This window comes from Oncorhynchus mykiss, chromosome 20, assembly GCF_057628025.1.
Source record: "Oncorhynchus mykiss isolate SJ-2025 chromosome 20, ASM5762802v1, whole genome shotgun sequence".
Classification (NCBI taxonomy): domain Eukaryota; kingdom Metazoa; phylum Chordata; class Actinopteri; order Salmoniformes; family Salmonidae; genus Oncorhynchus; species Oncorhynchus mykiss.
Genome location: NC_143041.1, coordinates 38,640,530 through 38,667,134, shown reverse-complemented (window position 1 = coordinate 38,667,134; position 26,605 = coordinate 38,640,530). Strand labels below are relative to the sequence as shown.

Below are 26,605 nucleotides of genomic sequence, written 5' to 3'. Positions count from 1 at the left end.
AAGATAGTAGCTACTACACAATTGGATACTACGAAATTGGAGAGAAAAAGGGGTAAAATTAAAATAAAAAAAGAGAGCTCTACAGTACTATTAGGCCTATGAGACTAATTATATGGAGGATTTGCTGTTTCTGTGAGTTAATGTATATTTGACATGTATATATTTTTTGTTGTGTTTTTTGTTGTTGTTTCCAAACCTTTTCCTTGAGAATTAAAACAATTAAAGGTGGGAACTGGGAGGGAAATTGTGTTGGGAGTGAGTTGAGTTATTGACCAGATTGGTGGGGGTCGGGCGTGCAGGAGGATCAGGCTGGCTGGTCGGTCTGGCTTAAAATTGATAGGGAGGAAGTCTTAATAAAGACAATGAAAAGTCTATCTTTTGTAAGGAGTTGTTCATTTGTTAGGCTATTGGTTGAAGACATTTAAATAATGATCTCTTACCTAGCTTGATGACTGTGGGAATTCTTGCCTACTTTTTGTTTTAAATAGAGATGGCATATTGGTTTGTGTAAAAATGCAGGAAATGAATAACTATAATCTGTTACGTTACAAACTAAAATATTGCAATCAGATTACAGATACTTTTGAAAAAGTAGATGATTACATCGAGAATTACTTTTAAATTCAGAAAGGATGTTTGCGGGAAAAATCTTTGACACTTCTCTGTTTTCTCAATGACATTCAAATTAGCATTGAAAAAAGGCACAAGTTTAAGTTTGTTCCACCTGAGCGAGTCTGACCACAAGTCAGAGACCACTATGATGACACACCAAAAGTGTTTGATGGATCACGGGAAAAGAGCAGGAATAGGCCTTTGTAGGCTACAGCCCAAGCTATGTCTTCCAATGGTGCAATTGCTGTCGGTATCCAAAGATTATACAACTTGAATAAATGCTTGGCAGTAAGGATAACAGCACTGGTGTAGTCTACGGCGATACGGATATCACTTATTATTGATATCTACATAGCGCATTGATGTGAATCACACTGCTGCTCTCTCATTGAGCTATTTGCACCTTACGGATTGTGGTTGTTGTGGATGGCTGTTCACAAATCAAAATGTATATTTGAACACAATAATGGTTGAATTCAAGAAATTTAAGCTGCCTATCAATCATTGTTTTTGAAACCAGTGGACAGCTAGTGAAAAATGAGCTCTTACAACAGATGAATAGTGCAGATCCCAGCCTATGGAATAAAAGTGGGACTTTTATAGCTCAATCTAATTCATGCTGACAAAATAAAATACATCCACGGGTCTAATGGACACATGCTCAAACTCACTCACTTTTGATAGACTTCAAGGGGAAATCTATAGTTGCTACATCCATTTTTGGACTTATAAATTATATATATGAATGTAAAGATATAATTAAATCATATTATTATATTTAGTAGAAAGCGATGGGTTAGAAGAAGTCTACATAACTGACCCATAAAGTAAATTGTAACATTGATGTATGGCCAGCTACGTAAACGTTAACATTGATTCATCCTGCAAAAGATGTTGTTCAATTGGTAACATTTTTGTCTTCTTCGAATGCCTCTTATTAAGGGGAAAGTAATCGAAAAGTAACTGAATATAAGAAGGTTAAGTTACTGAGTTTGGATAATCCAAAAGTTACATTACTGATTACAATATTGGACAGGTAACTTGCAACTATAACCGATTACATTTATAAAGTAACATACCCAACCCTGGTGGCACCCCTGCTGAAATATACAGTTGAAGTTAGAAGTTTACATACACCTTAGCCAAATACATTTAAATTCAGTTTTTCACAATTCCTAACATTTAATATGAGTAAAAAAACAGTTTTAGGTCAGTTAGGATCACCACTTTATTTTAAGAATGTGAAATGTCAGAATAATAGCAGAGAGAATGATTTATTTCAGCTTTTATTTATTTGATCACATTCCTAGTGGGTCAGAAGTTTACATACAGTCAATTAGAATTTGGTAGCATTGCCTTTAAATTGATTAACTTGGGTCAAACGTTTTGGGCAGCCTTCCACAAGCTTCCCACAATAAATTGGGTGAATTTTGGCCCATTCCTCCTGACAGAGCTGGTGTAACTGAGTCAGGTTTGTAGGCCTCCTTGCTCACACATGCTTTTTCAGTTCTGCCTACACATTTTCTATGTGATTGAGGTCAGGGCTTAGTGATGGCCACTCCAAGACCTTGACTTTGTTGTCCTTAAGCATTTTGCCACAACTTTGGAAGTATGCTTGGGGTCATTGACCACTTGGAGGATTCATTTGCGACCAAGCTTTAACTGATGCTTTGAAATGTTATAACAATATACCCACATAATTGTCCTGCCTCATGATGCCATTTATTTTGTGAAGTGCACCAGTACCCCCTGCAGCAAAGCACCCCCACAACATGATGCTGCCACCCCCATGCTTCATGGTTGGGATGGTGTTCTTCGGCTTGCAAGCCTCCCCCTTTTTCCTCCAAACATAACTATGGTCATTATATTTATATTTATGTTTCATCAGACCAGTGGACATTTCTCCAAAAAGTACGATCTTTGTCCCCATGTACAATTGTAAACCGTAGTCTGGCTTTTTTATGGTGGTTTTGGAGCAGTGGGTTCTTCCTTGCTGTCAGGTTATGTCAGGTTATGTCGATATAGGTCTCGTTTTACTGTGGATATAGATACCTTTGAACCTGTTTCCTCCAGCATCTTCACAAAGTCCTTTGCTGTTGTTCTGGGATTGATTTGCACTTTTCGCACCAAAGTATGTTCATCGCTAGGAGACAGAACGCGTCTCCTTCCTGAGCGGTATAGCGGCTGTGTGTGTTTATACTTGCGTACTATTGTTTGTACAGATGAACGTGGTACCTTCAGGCATTTGGAAATTGCTCCCAAGGATGAACCAGACTTGTGAAGGTCTACAGTTTTTTCTGAGATCTTGGCTGATTTCTTTTGATTTTCCAATGATGTCAAGCAAAGAGGCACTGAGTTTTAAGGTAGGCCTTTAAATACAAAAAAGCACATTGTTATCAATATGCATCTGAGTAATGTCTTTCCCGGGTATTTTACACTTTGTTTCTAGCATAAAGCATTGCAGACCAAAGCGCTGTCATAGATCACTTTATATAATCGGATCAGTTTTATTTGAATCAAAATCTTAAGCTAACAAAGGGTAGGCTTTTAGACATTTTCTTTAATAAAAGGTCAGCCTATGGGATAGCCTCTCATACCCCCTCAATTCAAGTCTTGGTTTAAACTTAACAGCCCTTCACTTGCACGGAGGTAGGCTTTTTAAAGAGTACAATATGGGTGGAGGAATTTACCAACAAATCTATGGATATAGCAGCATATAGCCTAATTTTGTTTGTCAAACAGGTAGGCCTACTTCTTATTTCTTAAATAGGAAGAAATAGGTTCAACACAAAGCCCTCTTGTTGTTAGTAAAGTCTAATTAAAATGAAGATGGTTGAAATTAATTGTGCTTACTTGAATTTGCCTACTTTCAGCACCCTAAGCTGTCCATTTCTGATTGATTGTGGCGCGGCTGCTAATTCGAAGTTTAAGCACCACAATGTAAGTTACTCCAATCTGGCTTATTGTCAATAACTCTGATAAATACACTACTGTTCAAAAGTTTGGGGTCACTTAGAAATGTTTTTGAAAGAAAAGCACATTTCTTGTCCATTAAAATAACATAAAATTGATAAGAAATACAGAGTAGACATTGTTAATGTTGTAGATGACTATTGTAGCTGGAAACGGCAGATTTTTTATGGAATATCTACATAGGCGTATAGAGGCCCATTATCAGCAACCATCACTCCTGTGTTCCAATGACACGTTGTGTTAGCTAATCCAAGTTTATCATTTTAAAAGACTAATCTATCATTAGAAAACCCTTTTGCAATTATGTTAGCACAGCTGAAAACTGTTGTGCTGATTAAGGAAGCAATGAAACTGGCCTCCTTTAGACTAGTTGAGTATCTGGAGCATCAGCATTTTTGGGTTCGATTACAGGCAAATGACCAGAAACAAAGCACTTTCTTCTGAAACTCGTCAGTCTATTATTGTTCTGAGAAATGAAGGCTAATCCTTGTGAGACATTTCCAAGAAACTGATGATGTCGTACAACGCTGTGTACTACTCCCTTCCCAGAACAGCGCAAACTGGCTCTAACCAGAATAGAAAGAGGAGTGGGAGGCTCTGAGCAAAATTACAAGTACATTAGAGTGTCTAGCTGAGAATCAGACGCCTCACAAGTCCTCAACTGGCAGCTTCATTAAATAGTACCCGCAAAACATCAGTCTCAACGTCAACAGTGAAGAGGTGACTCCGGGATGCTGACCTAGGCAGAGGTGCAAAGAAAAAGCCATATCTCAGACTGGCCAATAAAAAAAAGATTAAGATGGGCAAAAGAACACAGCATCCCGGAGTCGCCTCTTCACTGTTGACAGTGAGACTGGTGTATTGTGGGTGCTATTTAATGAAGCTGCCAGTTGAGGACTTGTGAGGTATCTTCTTCTCAAACTAGACACTCTAATGTACTTGTCCTCTTGCTCAGTTGTGCACCCGGGCCTCCCACTCCTTTTTCTATTCTGGTTAGAGCCAGTTTGCTCTGTTCTGTGAAGGGAGTAGGACACAGCATAAGGTAGTCATTTACAACATTAACAATTGTCTACACTGTATTTCTGAAATGTGATTTTCTTTCAAAAACAAGGACATTTCTAAGTGACCCCAAACTTCTGAACAGTAGTGTACATAACGGGCAGGAAACATACTGTTTTTTATCAAATCAACTATATTAGTAGCAAGCTATCAAAGTTGATCTTCATTCCTCCTAATCTTCACAATCTCCTTAAACTGATGAGAACAATAGGCTAGTCCATGCGCAAGAAGTGCGTTTTTTGGACTAGGCCTAATCCTTTCCCAAAAATCAGAAGAAGCCTTTGACTCTTCTTCTGAACTGCCACCTACACAGCACAGCCACTGGCCAGGTAGCACATAAACACGTGTTTGATTAGCAAGAGCAGAGTAGGCAGTATCCATTGCGGTGTGTAATGCAGCCTAGTTTAATTACACCGTCACAGCAGCTATTTTCGAAATGTAACTTTACTCTGTGATTCTCCAAGCGTGCACTTCGTAGACTACAGCCTATATGGAAAATCTGATTGAGACCACAGTAAATAGCCTATAGGCGCAATTGATATTGCACGCCCAGCGGAGAATCATAGACAAGGGGTGGCATCGGGCACACATCGATATATAACCTAATAAGCAACTAATTGTAAAAATATGTTTTTTAACCAATTACAAATTACACTGACTAGATTTAAAAAAAGACTAAACCTTCTCATGTCTAGACTTAAAAAGACTAAACCCTCCTCTGACTACATTTAAAAAAGACTAAACCCTCCCCTTGACTGAAATTGAAAAAGTATGGCCCTCTCCATTTTCCTCCAGGTAACCATTCTGTAACTTTCGATTCATGCCTAATGACTCTGGCCAGATTAGAGACAATCTGTTTTCACAACCGCACAATGTATGGACAGGCAGGATATTAATCAACCAGTCACATACTCAAGGCCATAATTTCCAAGTAGTGAAAAAAACATTAAAGTTACAAATGTGTCTTTGTTCTACCACACATTTAAAGTCCTATGTGTCTGAGCTGTTGAGCAGTTTAGAGCCGTCTTTATGAGTGCTTCTTGGGGGAGGAGCAGAGAAAGGAGGTGCTGAACTGTGAAACTCTGAATAAGTTTTATCCAGCAGAAAAATAACAGTTAGGACCTAAGAAGCTAAATGTGTGGTGTGTGATGGCTCCAGACCTGGGTGAGCTATAAAGGTGACCGTGATGACTGGGGCACAGGGCTTCAGATGGGAGAGTTTATTGACTAGGACCTCCAGAAAAGCCCAAGAGGGCCATATCTCCCCTTCAATCACCCGCACACATATTTGGCCAGTGAATGTGGGCCCTGCTTTAAGTAGACCCCTGTGTGTTCAGCTATGTCACTGCTTCTCACTTCCAGAACAGCTTTAAGAGAAGCAGGTAGGCATAAGGGTTACCATGGGAACCCCCTAGGCAGCTCCTATTGGGCCAATATGGCTTCAACTGAACGGGAATGCAACAAGTCACCTGATAGTTAACACATAGAGCAGGAGGACTGATAACTGATGGATTTCTGAGGCTTCACAAGTGGTGAACTTGCTAATGGAAAAGCTTTATCCAAGAACTATATTTGTGAGCCCCTGGTGTGGTGAGAATGAGACAGAACAGGGTTTGAGATACAATGATGAGGTTCACAAACTGTATCTAGTCAGTCAGCTGAAAGGAGAGCAATGTAGAACACTTTTAGACCAGGCAAAGATCAACTGTAGAATTCATACATAACATTGACATATTTACTTAACATGCAAATTTATGTTTGTTCTAAAGTTTCAGTAACTTATTAAAACCTATTTTTCATGTCCAAATACAAATAAAGTCAAAATGTATGTTTGGTCTTAATTAATTAAAAGAAAAACCTGATTGGGCCAGAATGTTTGCGTAACCATGTCCATTAAGTTGTGTTTACACAAGCAGTCCAATCAGATCTTTTGCCAATAATTGGTCATTTGAACAATCAGATCTTTAGCCCATATTTGGTAATTTTAACAATCAGATCTTTAGCCCATATTTGGCAATTTTAACAATCAGATATTTTGCCCATAATTGGGTAAAAGATCAGAAATGGGCTGCCTGTGTCAACCCAGCCTTAGTGCCTCCTTTGTTGTTTGCTTCATCTTCATTGGATTGTTTCATGACACACCACACTGTGTAGGCTACTGATTGCATTTACCACAGCTAAAACTCTCTTTCCGTGGAAGACGTATAACATACAGTGCCTTGCGAAAGTATTCGGCCCCCTTGAACTTTGCGACCTTTTGCCACATTTCAGGCTTCAAACATAAAGATATAAAACTGTATTTTTTGTGAAGAATCAACAACAAGTGGGACACAATCATGAAGTGGAACGACATTTATTGGATATTTCAAACTTTTTTAACAAATCAAAAACTGAAGAATTGGGCGTGCACAATTATTCAGCCCCTTTACTTTCAGTGCAGCAAACTCTCTCCAGAAGTTCAGTGAGGATCTCTGAATGATCCAATGTTGACCTAAATGACTAATGATGATAAATACAATCCACCTGTGTGTAATCAAGTCTCCGTATAAATGCAGCTGCACTGTGATAGTCTCAGAGGTCCGTTAAAAGCGCAGAGAGCATCATGAAGAACAAGGAACACACCAGGCAGGTCCGAGATACTGTTGTGAAGAAGTTTAAAGCCGGATTTGGATACAAAAAAAATTGATCACTCTGGATGAACTGCAGAGATCTACAGCTGAGGTGGGAGACTCTGTCCATAGGACAACAATCAGTCATATATTGCACAAATCTGGCCTTTATGGAAGAGTGGCAAGAAGAAAGCCATTTCTTAAAGATATCCATAAAAAGTGTTGTTTAAAGTTTGCCACAAGCCACCTGGGAGACACACCAAATATGTGGAAGAAGGTGCTCTGGTCAGATGAAACCAAAATTGAACTTTTTGGCAACAATGAAAAACTTTATGTTTGGCGTAAAAGCAACACAGCTGAACACACCATCCCCACTGTCAAACATGGTGGTGGCAGCATCATGGTTTGGGCCTGCTTTTCTTCAGCAGGGACAGGGAAGATGGTTAAAATTGATGGTAAGATGGATGGAGCCAAATACAGGACCATTCTGGAAGAAAACCTGATGGAGTCTGCAAAAGACCTGAGACTGGGACGGAGATTTGTCTTCCAATAAGACAATGATCCAAAACATAAAGCAAAATCTACAATGGAATGGTTCAAAAATAAACATATCCAGGTGTTAGAATGGCCAAGTCAAAGTCCAGACCTGAATCCAATCGAGAATCTGTGGAAAGAACTGAAAACTGCTGTTCACAAATACTCTCCATCCAACCTCACTGAGCTCGAGCTGTTTTGCAAGGAGGAATGGGAAAAAATTTCAGTCTCTCGATGTGCAAAACTGATAGAGACATACCCCAAGCGACTTACAGCTGTAATCGCAGCAAAAGGTGCCGCTACAAAGTATTAACTTAAGGGGGCTGAATAATTTTGCACGCCCAATTTTTCAGTTTTTGGTTTGTTAAAAAAGTTTGAAATATCCAATAAATGTTGTTCCACTTCATGATTGTGTCCCACTTGTTGTTGATTCTTCACAAAAAAATACAGTTTTATATCTTTATGTTTGAAGCCTGAAATGTGGCACAAGGTCGCAAAGTTCAAGGGGGGCGAATACTTTCGCAAGGCACTGTAAATACCACAATGGATGTTTCTAGTCAATAAAATAATCTAATCTTAATCTAGATCCTCCATTTGGAATCAAAGTTAAGATAAAACAAAAGTATATTCAAGCTCCTAATGATAATATATTTGTGACAAGCTTCATTTCGTGGCATTTCTTATTACTTTGTGTCACTTAATGCTCTGCAATATCCATATATTGCCTAAATGTTTGTATCAGGTCATGATTTGATATTTCAAAGGAGAAAAATAAAATGTTTGAAGATACTCAAAACAAGCTGATTAATCAAGGAAAATACCCTCTAAACTTTAGAGATGGGCTAGTGTAAACATGTCGTTTATTTTCTGTCTGATTGCCTGCCACAAGCGTTTCACAGTATCGTGCAGGTGTTAAAGGGACATTTGAAAGCCTCCGTTGGAGAAAGCCTCCCTTGGAGAAAGCCTCCCTTGGAGAAAGCCTCCCTTGGAGTTGATTGATTGACTGATTAAGGGCACAAGAATGGATAGTGCTAGAGGTTCCAAGGGTGGCTTCCGATTTAAGGCCAATTTATGCTTGATCTCCAAATGTGGTTGGAGGTTCCGTATGGACGGTATGACACAATTGTGGAGCCGCTGGAGGCATGCAGAGGCCATTGAGGTCCATACCGCATTGCCGTGCGCCTCCCAAATTTTGCAACAATGAAGAGGGCTCTGTATTGCTCCGTATAGCTCCGCATTGACATGATTGGTTAAAGAATGGTAGGGGCGGGAGGTCCTGTGTCAACACAAACTCACTTCGTTAACAACTTCCTTCACAACAACTCTGCTTCATAAAGCACAATACGTATGAATGCCCTGACTTCTGCGGAAGCTGCATCACAGTAAACGCTGTAAAGCCACTGCAGACGTTGGACTGACCATGCATAGCCTTTTAGGGAGAGCCGCTCATAGATGTTATGCTCTACAGATGTAGAATGTGTTGCAAGGAAAGCTCAGGCTTGAATGCCTCGTGCCCTTTAGGGAATGTACAGCATTAGTGGGGGATGCTCTAAAGGAAGATTGTGTTTGTTTTTTATGATTATGTCTTGTAATTTAGTATTTGTGTTGTGTTTTGTATTCATGTGTGTGTTTGTATTGTGCAGGGCTCATTTGAAAAAGAGACTTGGTCTCAATATGACACCCTGTTAAAATAAAGGTGAAGAAAAAGTATAAAATGTGATTGATTTGGATTTATTGATTAATTAGTTAGTTAATTAATTAATGCATTTATTCATTCATCCATTCATTTGAAAATACATTTACATCCATATCACTGAGGTATTACATCTCACATATGATAAAGATAGTTCTTCCATTCTCAAACTTTCCAATTTGAAAACCCAAATCAGCAACCATTTTGGATCTCTAACTGGCAAAAAGACCAGGGCAGAACAAGGCAAACTGGTTTGTAAACTCTCATGGCTGCATCTTTTATGTACAGTGATTCAGGATGCCTATAAACAGTAATAGGGGACATTTGAGATGGCTGTTTCCTCTCAGTTAAACAGAATAAAATGTGCTTTCACTTCCCTTCGTATAGGCGTTTGATTGAGGAATCCACCACTCTAAACCATAGAATGATCAATTACATGCAGCAGCAAATTCAGTTCATAACATAGTTTGATTTAGACCAAATGTACAGTGACCGTCTAAAGAGGTATAAAACTGGATGTCAAGGAAACTCTACTGTGCATAGTACTGTTTTAGAAAAAAAAGATTGTGGAACTTATTCCAAAGGTGGCATTCAATATAATCTGTTTCTGTGGAGGGACTTTTAAATGCCCATGACTGAATGTATATTCCATTTCACAAGAATTTACAAGGTAATGATATTCTTCATATAAAAACATTTTTATAGGATGGATGATTTACAGAGTCAAATTGAAAAGCAGCTGGTCATGATTTGATATTTCAAAGGAGACAAATTACCTTCTTGAAGCTACTCGGAACAAGCTGATTAATCAAGAAAAAATACCCTCTAAACTTCAGCGATGTACTTATATAAACAGGATGTCTTTTATTTTATGCCTGATTGCCTGACACAAGTGTTTCACAGAACCGTGCAGGTTTTAAAGGGCCATTTAAAAGCCTCCCTTGGAGTAAGCTGTCACAAGCATGTCCCCAAACCTGGATGCTCAGCTTTAGATAATGATCTAAAGACATCCACGCCAAAAATTCTAAACTTTCAAATGCATTCACATCAAATCAAATCAAATGTTGTTTTTCACATGCGTTGAATACAACAGGTGTAAACGTTACAGTGAAATGCTTACTTGCAAGCCCTTAACCAACAATGCCATTTTAAGAAAATAGAGTTAAGAAAATGTGAAAATGTGCAGATGTGTTCTTGCCTACCCTTACCACCGGGAGACGACCCATCAAGAAGTCCAGGATCCAATTGCAGAGAGAGGTGTTTAGTACCAGGGTTCTTAGCTTAGTGATGAGCTTTGTGGGCACTATGGTGTTGAACGCTGAGCTGCAGTCAATGAACAGCATTCTCACTTACTGTAGGTGTTCCTTTTGTCCAGGTGGAAAAGGGCAGTGTTGTGTGCGATTGAGATTGTGTCATCTGTGGATCTGTTGGGTCGGTATGTGATTTGGAATGGGTCTAGGGTTTCCGGAATGATGGTGTTGATGTGAGCCATGGCTAGCCTTTCAAAGCACTTCATAGCTTCCGGCCTGAGTGCTACAGGGAGGTAGTCATTTAGGCAGGTTACCTTCGCTTCCTTGGGTACAGGGACAATGGTGGTCTGCTTGAAACATGTAGGTATTACAGATTCGGTCAGGGAGAAGTTGAAAATGTCAGTAAAGACACTTGCCAGTTGGTCAGCGTATGCTCTGAGACAAGTCCTGGTAATCCGTCTGGCCCCGCGGTCTTGTGAATGTTGAACTGTTTAAAGGTATTGGTCACATCGGCTACTGAGAGCATGATCACTGATCACAGTGTCTGGAATAGCTGGTGCTCTCATACATGCTTCAGTGTTGCTTGCCTCGAACAGACCATAAAAGGGATTTAGACTGTTTGATAGGCTCGCTTCACTTGGCAGCTCGAGGCTGTTTTTCGCTTTGTAGTCCGTAATAGTTTGCAAGCCCTGCCACATCCGACGAGCATCAGAGCCGGTGTACTAGGATTCCATCTTAGTCCTGTATTGACACGTTGCCTGTTTGATGGTTCATCTGAGGGCTGTCATGGCGTTGGCATGTGGGTAAGGTTTATGACCCCCCCATAAATACCTTTCTCCCTTCCCTCTCTCTTGACTCTACAGAGGGACTCTTGAATAGCCTTTGTTAAACAGAGATTCTGGGAACATCAGAAGGTGGGGGGAAATGAACCATATTTTCGTAATCCAACCAGTTGAACATATGCGTTGGTACTTAATGAATATGATGTCAGTTCAGTTGTCATCTGAGACATTCTCATCAATGATAAGATGACATAAACGGTACAGTGGAAAGTCTACACATTATAGTTATCAGATTCACATGGAATTGTGTGCAATTTAAATGTTTGAATATTAAATTATTTGGGAGGGGATGAAATGTGATTTTATCTTCTAAAATGTGAGAATTGGGTTTTCATGAATGAATTAGGCCCGACTCAGTGGCCCGCCCACGTGAAGAGACACTGGTTATAAACTATGAAACACGCCCTCCTCTCCCTTCCTATTTAAAACCTTGACGACAATATAACTTTCTGTTCCGGGTACATTAGGATGACATTCCGATGTCAGAAGGGTTCAGATAATAACTACAGAACGAAGACAACCTCAGCGTGAGCTTTGGTTGCGAATGGTATGAACTTTGAACTCTTATTCACTACTGAAGTGATACCTCCTAGCTGTTGAGTTAGCAACAGCAGCTGCAAACGTGGGCTAGGAAAGAACAGACAGAGTATCCCGTCTACCACACAACGACGTTATTACAATGTATTCAATTTACCACCAGAGACATTCTTCAAAGGACAAAGGACTCTGTTGGGCAACACGGCCTTCCATCTACCACCAACCTACCGAAGCGCAGCTCAGAGTAAATATTTATTGCATTTTCCTTTTCCAAATGGGCGGTAATTTAGAATGCATAAGATACTGTATTTCCGAGACATCACTTCTCCCTTTTTCTTCAGTCTTTCCGCTCTTTCACTCAAACACAACCCCCTTTTCTTTGGATAACCAGCTGTCATATCTGTTCTGTCCGCTAGGTACGTTTTCCTTTATGACATAATTTGTAATCAAGGTATGATTTATTCTGTGTATATGTAATTATGTGTGATTAGTTAGGTATTTAGTAAATAAATAATTAAACCCAATTTTGTATTGCTGATTCAACTTGTTAGTTTGTGAAGATAACCAAGAATTTACAACTTTCATATGAGACTGAAATAAGCTGACGGTTGATATTGACTGCTATTGATGTAAAATATTACTAGGTCTTTAAGAATTTATTCGGAATATAACTGCTCTATAAATATTATTTTGTGGTGCCCCGACTTTCTAGTTAATTACATTTACATGATTAGCTCAATTAAGTAATATTAATTACAGAGAAAGGATTTTTATAGAATAGCATGTCATATCACTTAATCCGGCATAGCCGAAGACACGACAGGGCATAGATGGATTTCTTATAAGATTAGTCTCCCGCTCCTTCAAAACGGCAGCTCTAGCCTTTAGCTCGGTGCTAATGTTTCCGGTTATCCATGGCTATGGTTGGGAAATGAACGTTCTGTGACTGTGGGGATGATGTCGTCGATACACTTATTGATGAAACCGATTACTGAGGTGGTATACTCCTCAATGCCATTGGATGAATCCCAGAACATAGTCCAGTCTGTGCAAGCAAAACAGTCCTGTTGCGTAACATCTGCGTCATCTGACCGATTCCGTATTGATCGAGTCACTGGTACTTGTATAATTATTGTCAAATTTGCCAAATGGAGGTTGAGGGAGTACGTGTACGTGTCTCTTTGTTTGGAGTAAAGGTGGTCTAGAGTTTTTTTTCCCTCTGGTTGCATATGACATGCTGGTAGAAATTAGGTACAACAGATTTAAGTTTGTCTGTATTAAAGTCCCCAAACACTAGCTCCTAGTGAAGCACTCCGCTGCTTCTGGATGAGCATTTTCTTGTTTTCTTATGGCCTTATACATCTTGTTGAGTGCAGTCTTTGTGCGAGCGTCGGTTTGTGGTGGTAAATAGACGGCTATGAAAAATATAGATGAAAACTCTCTTGGTAGATAGTGTTGTCTACAGCTTGTCATGAGGTATTCTACCTCAGACAAGCAATACCTAGAGACTACCTTAATATTAAACATTGCACACTAGCTGTTATTGACAAGTAGACACACACCCCCGCCCCTCATTTTACCGGACATAGCTGTTCTGTCCTGCCGATGCATGGAAAACCCAGTCAACTGTATATTATCTGTGTCGTCGTTCAGCCACGACAAGGTGAAACCTAAGATATTACAGTTTTTAATGTCCATTGGTAGGATAGTCTCGAACGGAACTCATCCTGTTTATTCTCCAGTGATTGCACGTTGGCTAATATAACAGATGGTATAGGGGGCTTACACACTCATTGACAAATTCTCACAAGGCACCCTAATCTGCGCCCCCTATATTTCCGTCTATTCTTCATAAGAATGACGGGATTTGGGATCCGCCATAAGAGATGGTAGCATCAACATTATGTACAAAAAAGTTACAAACAATGAGGGGAAAAAAACACAAAATTGCACAATTGGTTAGGACCCCGTAAAACGGCAGCCATCCCCGTCAGTGCCATTATCAGTTCAAAGCTGATTCAAAACTAATTTAAGCTGTGTTCAATTTCATAAAATGTTAGGTTCACTCTAAGACCATGGTGATTGGAAGATTGGGTGATTGGTCGATTGGAAGATTGCGTGACTGGTAGATTAGTTGATTGGTAGATTGGTAGATTGATTGACTGGTTGATTGGTAGATTGGTAGATTAGTAGATTGGAAGATTGTTTGATTGGTTGTTTGGTGGATTGGAAGATTGGTGGTTTGATTGATTGATTGATTGATTGATTGATTGATTGGTTGGTTGGTTGATTGGTAAATTGCTTAATTGGTAGATTAAACGATTGGTTGGTTGATTTATTGGTTGATTGGTAGGTTGATTGAATTATTGATTGAATGGTTAATTGATTGGAGTTATCAATGAATTCATGTGAACATACATTTACAGCCATGTCACTTAGATATTACATCAGACATGTGATAAAGACAGTTCTTCCATTCTCAAAATATCCAATATAAAACCCAAATGAGCAACCATTTTGGTTCTCTAACGGGCAAAAAGGCCAAGGCAGAACAAGGCAAACTGGTTTGTAAACTCACATGGCTGCATCTTTTATGTACAGTGATTCAGGATGCCTATAAACAGTAATAGGGGACATTTGAGATGGCTGTTTCCTCTCAGTTAAACAGAATAAAATGTGCTTTCACTTCCCTTCGTATAGGCGTTTGATTGAGGAATCCACTACTCTAAACCATAGAATGATCAATTACATGCAGCAGCAAATTCAGTTCATAACATAGTTTGATTTAGACCAACTGTACAGTGACCTTCTAAAGAGGTATACAACTGGATGTCAAGGATACTCTACTGTGCATAGTACTGTTTTAGAAAAAAAAGATTGTGGAACTTATGAATCATAAATATACAGTTCACCCTATTCCAAAGGTGGCAGTTAATATAATCTGTTTCTGTTTCTGGACTTTTAAATGTCCATAACTGACTTTATATACCATTTCAGAAGAATTGAAAAGGTAATGATATACCTCATATTCAATTTGGATGATGTGGGGTGTTAAAATGAAGAGCAGCTGGAGCTTACTTGTTTTGATATTCCTTGATGACCTGGTGGATGGTGACCTTCAGGGTAACGTTCTCATAGCGAGGAGGACTGCCATCTTTGTAGATCCGAAACTCAGCAGCAGTCACCGCCTCCCCCTCTGGGATCTGAGTCAAGTCAAAACGGAACTCCTTGTAGTGTCTTCGCTGATGGGAGAAATCTTTGTCTTTCTCCACTGAAAAAGAAGACAGTATGTTCCATGAGGACTAAATAGAGGACTCGCATAACTGCATAACATGCTGAGAGGAAATGTATGAACCTTATTCAGATCAGTGATTATTATTACCGATATCTTCCTCCCTGATACACAATAGAGCCAAAATGTGTTGCAAAGCAACAGAATGTGGTGTGACAGCAGTAACCAACCTAACTGAAAAAAAAGTAATTCATCAAAACTTTTCACATTCCAAAAGCCAATCCAAACATTTTGACTCCCAACAAAAGCACTCTCCAGTCCATTCAATCAGTCAACTGAGTACAAGTAGAAGTTTCCAGACAGGCCCTCCACTGTGTGCCGCACAACATTCTCTGCCGATGATGAATGGGCTGTCAGTTATGAAAAACAGGGTGATTTCAATAATTGAAAGTTACTTTCGTCTGCCCCTCCACGTGAGAAAAAGTGATCAGACAGCCTTTTTTTTACATGATTTGAGTGACTGCTGGGACCTCATTTACCAACCTAATATTGATCTCCTGTAGTTCCTATATAACATATTGGCTATGTTTGATACAAGAAACCCATATTAAGATACATGAAACCCATATTAATCTTTGTCTGATATATTTGTTTAAACTTGTTTCATAGGAGGACATTAGAAAATGTGCACATTTCCAATTTACAAAAATTATAAATGCAGGTGTAGCATCTTCATTTAACTAATATTGTCACCACTGGCGGTCGTGCCTTTTAAGATTAGGGAGGACAAATTGTTTTAATGAGCATGTTTTTATTTATATTACAGCATATTGGATGATACTCTAATTTGCCCTATTCCCATCATGAGGTTGTTACAACTTAGCATGCAAATTAAAGTTTATAACGTTGGTGCACAGGTCGAGAGACAAATTGGAGTAATCAAGATGACAGACAGTGACACATTCAATACTGCCTTGCACACTCTTGACTGCATCTAGCTGATCTGGGGTGTAATCATTAGTCCAAATAGTTTCAAAATGTTTCTCCTCCTCTCAACCTTCACTCTTTGCCTGTGGACTTCAGTGCACAACACAATAGCTGTGACCAAGGGCAAAAAACTCTCCAAGCCAAACCTTCATACCATAACCGCTAACCGCTACACAGCTTACATCGTTGTCATCATTATAGTCAACAAACTAGAACTAACGCGTTAGTAAACCCACAATCTAATCCATATATATATAATTGCGAAGTAAGCAGTTTAGCAGTTACACCAGTGGGCCCTGGTGGCAATACATTTATAAAACTGAAAGTTTACCTGGACTTGGAAGAGTTGCAGTGTTTCATAGCCTCACAGCAGTGTTATAGAATATTGGACCTTTGACTTTCATTCTTTTCTCATTCTCAGCTCAAGCTATTTCTCCACCTGTCAATAAGTTCAAATGAACAGAGGACGCGTATCAGAGCTGCGTAGCAATGTCACAATGGGATGCCGGACTATCACGTCTCAGCATATTACTATGATTTACTCTTTAGCCAGCTAGCTAACATACAGTAAATAGCTATCTAGCATTCCTCAATGTTGGAGTCAGGTTGTTGAGTAGGCTAAATGAGCTGCATTACCTATGTAAGTGAAAGGTAAAACAATAACAAAAAAAATACCATGAAATCTCTCTCTCTCTCTCTCTCTCTCTCTCTGCTGCTTCTCCTTAATTTTTGAAGAAATGAATTTATTCAAAACTGTTCCAACTATTGTCTTTTTCTCTCTTTGAGTCAACTACTCACCACATGTTATGCACTGCAGTGCTAGCTAGCTATATCTTAGGCTTTCAGTAGGCTACTAGATAAATGATCTGATTCTTTGATTGGATGGCCAACGTGTCAGTTCATACTGCAAGAGCACTGGTAGGTAATTATGAAGTCGTCATAGTTGCTGTGTAAGTCTATGAAAGCGGGTGAGAACCATGAGCCTCCTAAGTTTTATATTGAAGTCAATGTACCCAGAGGAAGAAGGAAAATAGCTGTCCTCCGGTTACACCATGGTGCTACAGTAGAGGGTTCTGTTAAGGCCACTGTAGACCTTCATTGCAAAACTGAGTAGGATGGTCCTCGCCTTCCTCCTCTGAGGAGCCTCCACTGAAAGTCACAGCAAAATAATCCTGCAGCAACAGGATTTTAACATTTAGTCAATACTGTTGTTTTATCAGTGGTTAGGCTATTAGCTGGCCAAATGTAAGCTACATGAAATAGCGAATTTATGTAAATCACAAAGCTCATCTGCATTTCCTGCGGTACAGGAAAATTATCAGCAACAAAATATTGATCAAATTAAGATTGTACATTTGTACTATATTATATGACTGAGAGTTACACTTGACAAACAAAGAAGAGCCGACCTCATTTTGAACCCTGTCTGCAATCAAAGGCATGCCATAATGCAGTCAAGAAGACACAAAGTGACAGCTAACCATCCAACACTTGCTAAATAGCAGCAGAAAAGCATTGATGTTGAGGTGTGTTAGTGTTCTGGCACAGCAAGTGAAATCATACAGCCAGCAAGTCCATTTCACTGATAGTTTATCTACAGTGAAAGTCTGTGGTTACTTAACACAAACAGGCCAGGGGTCAGGCCGTCCTGTCATAGATTGGACTTGCTCCATGATTAGCTTTGGTCAGTAATCGGAAGCAGAAGTGAGGTTGAGTATATAGTATTTCAAGCGTCAGATGACTGCAGATCAATTCAGAGGGTGGTTTGACTCACTAAAAAGGGTCGGCCACTTAGGCTACCAGACATGTAGCAGTTTCAGTGAATAAACTTTGATGATCATTTGGAAGAGGAACTAGGCAAATTATACATATTTTGCACAATTGTTCATCATAATGTCTCCGGAGTGGCGCAGTGTTGTAAAGCACTGCATTTCAGTGCATGAGGCATCACTGCAGTTCCTGGTTCGAAACCAGCTGCGTCACATCCGGCTGTGATTGGGAGTCCCATAGGCCAGCGCACAATTGGCCCAGTGTTGTCTGGGGTAGGCTGTCATTGTACGTAAGAAATTGTTCTTGCCTGATAAAACAAAAATGAATGTTGACAAGAGTAAATATGCATTTTTGTGAATACCTCACTTAAATGGCCTAATAATCATTCATAGTAGTAGTATTATAATAGGCGTTAGTAGTAGCATTAGTGTAGTTAAATCCATTATAGCTGTAGTGGTAATACTTGCGTAAATAGTCTCATTGAACACTTTACCACTGACTGTCCCATGAATGAGAGCACATAGCATTAAAGGCTGACAGTGAACATGCCATACAGCTCTAAGTGCAAACAGATGGGACTGGCCAAGGTGAGGGATTTTACATCCAACAGCGTTCACACAAATACCTTTTACATGCTTTCGCTATACAGCACTTATAAGAGCTATATCTCGTATAAGCCTCATTGTTGTTAAATGTGTTCTCTGTAACTGTAGTTGTTGGTAGATGTGTCTGTATCATTGTAGGATCTTAATTTGACCTGTATTGTCACAGCAAAAATAAACTGAACTGTTTAGTCCATAATGTTGCTTAATCAGTATGTGGCCAAAAGTAGGCTACATGAAAAGTGCAGTACAGTTAATATGATCTGTGTTAGTGTGGGTTTTCAGTGAATTTCTGTAATCACAAAGCTCCTCTGTATTTCTTGCAGTGCAGGAAAATTCTCAGCAACAAAATAGTGATTTAATTAAGATCCTACATCTGTAAGTGTAGTTTGTGTTTTATCATAGTGGCACATGTGAACAAGTATAACATTTATATAACAGCTCCTTTTTTGCCGCTGTTGTACTATTCCTTAAATGCGATATACATTACATTTCACTCTCCTTTGGGATGTAATGTTTAATGAAAAATGACACAAAGACGAATTAACAATGCTACTGCTTTCACATCTTACTTCCCAAATCAACTGCCACGATGAATAAGTGGCGAAAATGTGCAGCCCTCATTCGATCGCTTTCCTTTCTTTAACAACAGGACGTAATTAAGGCCAATTTAACCAAGGCCAGACAGTCATCTGATAAGTTTGTATGAACTGCGGGTATAAAGGTCAGCGCTACTGAAGAAACAGTGTTAATCATATTTACCAGAACGCCTTTCCTTAGGCTACAATGCGTTTTGACCATTTCAAAAAATAGAAATATTCCAATGTGGGCCTTATGAAGGACTTTGATAAACATCTATTCATTCAAAATGTATGTGCTGGATATCTAACATGTGCTGAATGCTTTTGATGTCCCCTTGTCAAATAACCATTGTCCTAGGTTATTCAAATATGAAGGTTTAAGAGAAAACTCATGCATTTTAAGGGAAGCAAGACTTAGAATGAAATTGCAGTTGAATATTTCAAGATCTCCATAGAGATGAGAATTTGAAGAATGTCCATACAAACAGCTTGTTTGATCAAACCTTTTTCAAAGAGTTGTTTGTGCTTTTACCACTGTTTTACCTTGTAAATATGGTCTGACATTAATATCAGGCATCTCAAAGTCTGAAATGGAAACTGATATTGACATCGAAATAGACTTGAAACATCAACAACAGTATAATGAAAAGTGCAGCGTTAAGACAAAACAGCACAGTGACCTTGAAGAGAACTTGGGAACACTTCTGAGCAGTGTGCCACACTGTTCCTGCTACAGGTGACAAAGGGGAAATGAGTGCCTGATACTACAGGAATAGCCTATAACTTTATATTAATTGGAAATCTAACTGAATATCATAATTATCTGCAACAAAATGAATAGCATTGCATATGCTACTGTGGGAGGAACATTTGTTTAACATGTTTAGGATTTTTATTTTCGTCTAATGAATCCAATCAAATTCAATAAAAATAAACACAGATTCGTGTTAATTTAATCAATGTTGTTAAGTTAGAATTTGTATGAATCTATGTGGTATTTTAAATGTAAAATGAAAACATGGTTTAAAGAGTACGTTTCCATCATTGAAGGACATATGGACAATATAAGAAAAATAATAAGCCTATAATATATTAACAAATCTAAATGTTAAAATATTAGTAGTGAGAAGGCCATGTGACATTGTTCTAAGGATTAAAAAATACTGTGGTTAATCAGTTACCGCAATATTTGCAATTGTTGTGTGTTGGAGCGCACGGCACAAATCAGCAAGCTTGAAACCTTTCTCAAATCAATTCGCTTACCTAAGTTGACAAAGCTCATAACCATATCAGCATCGTTTAGAAAGTTGGTGTCGTGAGATGTAGTGAGTGGAGGGCTTTGGCTCGTCAGAGGAGCCGCGCGGTAAGGTTGCGAAACACGAGAGTGTCCCTGCGGAGAGCCGTGGTACCCTTTACGCGAGTTTCCATGAGCCTTCGCGCTGAATCCTTTCCCTGTAACCTCTTGTGTTCTCAACCCTTCTTCCTCCTCAGTAGTCATGGCATTGTACAGGTCAAGCATGAACAGGGGTGCTGAAGATGCTTGTTTTCCTGGAGAAAAGGGCCTTGGACGATGTGGTAAACCCAAAATAGAGAGAATCTCTCTCTGAATCTCTCTCCGTTCATGGTTACGCAATCTCCTGTAAATAAAACTAGAATGCACATGGTTGTCGCCTAAACCACAATGAGCGCAGTATAGAAAACTCAAGCAGCTCCAGAAAAGTCCAAACGTTGGCCGGTTCAAAGAAATGAAAGCTCTCATCTTGCACAATTATGTTTTTGATGATGATGTTACACAAGTATACAGTTGTTACCAATGTATAAAGATGATCTCCATTTCAATGCAAATATCACAATTTCTGAATGTTTTTTTTACATCCAGCATAACATAAAGGTTATTATGTCACAACACTTAGAACGTCTGCCTGCAATGATGTTCTTGTAAGTCTCACATCAACGTATGCTGTGGAGCTGTCCCTTCTCTTCGGCAAAAATAAACACGTTTTTGTTGAAGTTCTTTCCAGTGCTCCGCTTAAATCCAATGTCCCACTGTCACATGTTTCAAAATAGGCGCATCACATGTGGAATTGTTACTTTCTATCGCACCTACACAATAACATGCAGGTACGCCCATAAAAGTCGAAAAAGCCCAACGCTTTCATTGAATAGGAACATAAAAGCCCCTTTGAGTGGAAATCAGTAGACTATATACAGTAATAGCACCCGTTGCCACTAGTTGCCACGGCGCGTAAAGTTTTTGGGAAAATGTGTTGAAGCTTGTTGTCTATCCAATGAGTCCTTCCCATCCAGGAACACGTTTTTGCATCCACCTCTAGCGGCCACAATAAAACTTAACCGACATGAAGATGAATGTGGCAACTCAGATGTGCAAGGGGAGACACTTGAAATCTGAAACCTGTCTTAACAAGTCAAAGAATAACGACACGGCCATTTAATTACCCCTTCAGGGTTGGCCATATCCGTGCGTTTAAGGAGAGGACATTTGGACAAATGAGTAATTATTGTTTCCAAAATCAAATCTGTACATTCATTGAATCTAGAAATATATCAATCAACGTATATTTTTGACCACCTACAATATTATGTCGATGGTCTTTTAGGACAGGCCCATCTATATTGAACAAACATTTGATATGAATGCAACATGTAAAGTGTTGGTCTCATGTTTTGTGAGATGAAATACAAGATCCCAGAAATGTTCCATACACAAAGCTTTTTTTTCTCAAATTTTGTGGCCAAGTTTGTTTACATCCTTGTTAGCGAGCATATCTCATTTGCCAAGATAATCCGTCTACCTGACAGGTGTGGCATATCAAGAAGCTGATTAAACAGCATGATCATTACACAGGTGCACCTTGTGCTGTGGAATATAAAAGGCCACTCTAAAATGTACAGTTTTGTCACATAACACAATGCCACAGATATCTCAAGTTTTGATGGAGCGTGCAACTGGCATGCTGACTGAAGGAATTTTCACCAGAGCTGTTGCTAGTGAATTTAATGTTCATTTCTCTGCCATAGAGAATTTGGCAGTACGTCCAACCGGCCTCACAACCACAGACCACGTGTAACCACGCCAGCCCAGGACCTCCACATCTGGCTTCTTCGCCGGCGGGATCGTCTGAGACCAGCCACCTGGACAACTGATGAAACTGAGGTGCATTTCTGTCAGTAATAAAGGCCTTTTTTGGGAGAAAAAAAAACTATTCTGATTGGCTGGGCTTGCCTCCCCAGTGGTGGAGGTAATGTGTAATAAATAGAGTAGGGCCTAATTCATTTATTTCAATTGGCTTTTTTCCATCTATGAACTGAAATTGTCACATCTTGAGTTTATTGTTTTCGTTCATTATTATTTCCTTTTAGCTCCACAAAGTTGCAAATCATTTTTTTCTTAATGAGAAGACTGTAGGCTGGTGAGGTGTGACATGTGCGCGAGTTATCCTCACCAACACATGGGGCTGTATGGTCATCATCATTGAACATAGTTAAATAATGGGGTTGGTGCATACATTTTCATATGTACTGGTGCCCTGTGGGAATCAAACATACAACCCTGGCATTGCAGCAACTACGCTCTATCAACTGAACCACACAAGCCCCAGGCATGTGTAAGCCTATGTAAGTATACAGGAACGTATGTGCTATTGATATGGCTGCTAAGATCTCTTGCCAGGTTTGCAATAGTGTATTGATTGGGTATATCATGATGTAAATATCCTAACATTCATTTACATCAAAGGCAACACGATTACTTTTTCAATTATGTTCAGACCTACAGTATGTATACAGTATTAAAATGTTAACTTTTGAAGGGATTTATAGCAATAGTTACAGGTAAGAACAACCTGTAACCATGCAGTAGGCCTACCTCAGCTTTAATATTACTGATGTACTATCATAGTGTCCAAGCTATCAGTCAGTCATTGGTTGGCTCAGGTGCAGCTTAGCAGTGCTGTCAACATTATCCTCAAGACATATACAGTAGCAGCATAAACTGTCCTTCTCCACATTTTCTCCATCAAAGTCTTGGCCTCTATTGGTTGGCTTCGCTATAGTTAAGCTACTCATGGTGATGTATTGGTTGACCACGCTAACTATAGTTAGGCTGCTCATTAATATCTAGTGGTTGTTTGTTCTATGCCTTTGAAGCTGAGTTTCTTTTGAAAAGAGATAGAAATGGTCAATTATTATTATTATTAGCAATCTATAAAGTATTTAATTTTCATTCAATTGACTAAGCATCCCCAATTGATTAAGTTATTTCACAGTTTAGTTGCAGAGTTGTAATCCCATTGCGCCATCTAGTGTAGGATGTGTACATCACCTGTTATTGCAGACAGACAGCCATAGACAGACACACAGAATACACACACACATGTGAGCACACACACAAATTCAGGCTGAGTCATCCGGCAACTGGCATGTGACAGTTGATCAAGATCGTACAAAGATGTAAGAGTGTGAGAGTGTTAGGACCATCATTTATCATCCCCAATTACCACCAGTGAGAATTCTGTACTTAAAAGGAAATTCCAACTGTGATTTTGAAACAGAGGGAAATTAGTAATATAAGGTAAGAAGTGGTGGAATGTATTTTTTAATTTGCATAACACACACACAAACACAAAAAAACTTCACGTCATAAAAAAGTTTTAATTAATGATACCAAAAGTCAATACAAAAGTCATCATTACACATACAAAATTAGACACAGCAAAAAAAACGACCATGCTCTCACAGGTAAAGCCCATCAGTACACAGTAAATTAGTTCAGTTTTATAAATAACCAAAAATACTTCAACTTGATAGGCTAAGGTAAGACAAGGTACGGTAAGGTAAGGTACTCAGGCACATAAATGTCATATATGCGCGAACAGTAAAACATTTGCAACAGAGCAAACTTCAGATTAAGTCAAGATGTCAACATGTTTCATTTATCCCTCACTCTTTTGGCAGAAAGTAGCTAGGATTTCCCAGGTTTACATTTGTTATAGTAGGTAGGCCTATCCTCTACTCAAGTAAAAAAAAAATACTTGTTAATGTATTTTTCATACAATACATAAACTAGTTTTTGTAAAAAAAAAAAAATGTTTTAAAAGGAATATAAACTGAAATAGCATCGCTGTAATGCACACAGGTTTTAGATTATGGCTTTTCTATGTTTATTCATCAAAATGTTTCATAAACATAGCAGCCTCCATTATAGAGATAGTAAGCTCACAGATTTGCCCTGAAACTATGTAATAATTATTTAGATGTTGTTTACAACTTTATTTGTCAAATTACAAATTATAATACATTACAGGGTCTTTAAATATTTCATAAAAAAATACAAACAAATTTGCGAAACAAATTGAGGGGTGACCATGAAAAAGAAATGGTGCAAAAACACTTCATTTTTGGGGTGACCAATCAGAAAGTCTGGTGCAAAAAATGCATAATTTTGGGGTGACCAATCAAAAAGTATGGTGCAAAAACACCAACACCAGGGGGCAGTATATGGCAAGAAAATGTACCATCAGCATTGTCCAAGTGGAGTACCAACCCTTTATTCCTGTGTACTTCTGTGAGCAATGTAGAATTCTTTACATTGGATTTGTTGTATTGCTATTTGGCTCAGAATCTAACCAATGCCAACCAAAGCCATCCAAATGTAGGAGCAATTACTATCATTCTTTTAAAGGGATAGTGAAACATTTTTTCATGCTAGCTCTTCCTGTAGCTGTTCCTGTAGACTTCCTGTCATTGTGCTAATGCTAGATAGCAATGGCTCCAGAAACTACCTTCAAACTGCCTGCAGAGACATACAAATGGTATCCATGAGTTCATCTGACTCTGGGCAAGTACAAAAAGGCCAAAATGTTGTACTATCCCTTTAAAGCAAAATGGAGCCCATGACATAACAAGCAGAATGTGACAAGGACAGAATTAATATGTTTTTTTCCCCTCTAAAGCCGGTTTATACCTGCTGCAAATATGGATCCTGTGTCCTGATCTGGTCCACATTGTGATTGTTCCTGAATTTTCAGAAATGTAATATCTTATCCGTCCACTGTGCATGCATTGTAACCAGATTTCCTGGCCCACCCCTGTATGCAAATTATTTCACAGTTATTCTTTCAAAATAATCTTTATTTATTTTAAGACACATATTGATGACATAAGTCAATGGTGCCATCTGTCCAGATTCGTCTGCACAGGTATTTCCAAACCCAACGTGTGCCTGACTACCTAAGAAGCTGGTCAGGAAGATTCGATCACAATCAGATCACAGATCACAGATCTTATAATTGTCTACACCTGTCTCAAAATGTGGGCACAGTCAAAATGTGGACAAGATCAGGACGAAGGACCAGGTTAGAACCAGGTATAAACTGGGCTTGATAAAGGTCATGAAAGGATGCACATGAGTATCTTTGCTATATACATGTTAAGAGGTACTTCCTGTTTCCGTGACTAATGGGAAACACTGTAAAATGTGATCTTCCTGAGATTGGAAAGATTTGCTGTTTTTCTTTGCGATGTATGCATCTACTCCAGACTGTTTGATTGCCTGCCTGCTGCCATGTTGGGTCAATAGTTTGGTCCTTTACTAAAAGGATCCCTGCTCCTCATCATGACACCGTAACACATGGATAGATGACACACCCCCGGCTGGCCCGGGACCCCAGGGTTACCTCTCTTCCCCTCCTCCCCGTTTAAGCCAGGGGCTCCTGGCTTCCCTGGATGGCCTGGTTTACTGTACCCCTGGGGACCCATTTGACCTAGGAAAGTAGACAATTACAAATGAGATGTTTTTCTTGTGGTTCCAAAACATGTCTTACTGGTTTGCCAACAATTCCTAATCCTGTTATTTGATCACTTTTGATTGAAAAAGGGTAGCTACGGTCCCAGAAGGCTTACAATGTGTTTATCTGCAGAAGAGGGGAAAAGGGTCGTAATAGATTTGAAATGAATCCCAGAAAGTACTCTCCAACAGCTTGGACTGAGGACATGATTGGACACTATGCAGTGACTCAGATGCATCAATCTTAAGTACATTCTCCTGATTCCATTTCTTAAGTACATTCTCCTGATTCCATCTTAACTAAATAACTGAATAGACATAACTACACTGAGTGAACAAAACATACAGAACACCTTCCTAATATTGAGTTGCACCCTTCCTTTTTCCCTCAGAACTGCCTACATTTTTTGACACAAACCGGTGCACCTGGCACCTACTACCGTACCCCGTTCGTTCAAAGGCACTTACATCTTTTGTCTTGCCCATTCACCCTGTGAATGGCACACATACACCATCCATT

The 26,605-nt window shown here is 39.2% G+C and overlaps 2 protein-coding genes across 9 annotated transcripts in view; both read right to left on the bottom strand.

Moving 5' to 3' along the window:
* bmp5 (bone morphogenetic protein 5) overlaps positions 1-21,665 on the bottom strand; it is a 39,692-nt gene extending 18,027 nt beyond the window's left edge. The window contains exons 1-2 of the mRNA XM_021576472.3: positions 20,544-21,665; positions 15,187-15,379 (exon numbers count right to left, since the gene is read on the bottom strand). Coding sequence (XP_021432147.2) covers positions 15,187-15,379; positions 20,544-21,039 — 689 coding nt within the window. The 5' untranslated portion in view covers positions 21,040-21,665. The remainder of the gene's footprint in view (positions 1-15,186; positions 15,380-20,543) is intronic.
* Positions 21,666-23,931: 2,266 nt separating this feature from the next.
* col21a1 (collagen, type XXI, alpha 1) overlaps positions 23,932-26,605 on the bottom strand; it is a 45,796-nt gene continuing 43,122 nt past the window's right edge. For all 8 annotated transcript variants that reach the window (XR_016489249.1, XR_016489248.1, XR_016489247.1 and 5 more), the window contains one exon: positions 23,932-26,062. Coding sequence is in view for 4 of the 8 variants with exons in the window: in XM_036956228.2 (XP_036812123.1) it covers positions 25,872-26,062 (191 nt within the window). In the remaining 4 variants the exon portion in view is untranslated. The remainder of the gene's footprint in view (positions 26,063-26,605) is intronic.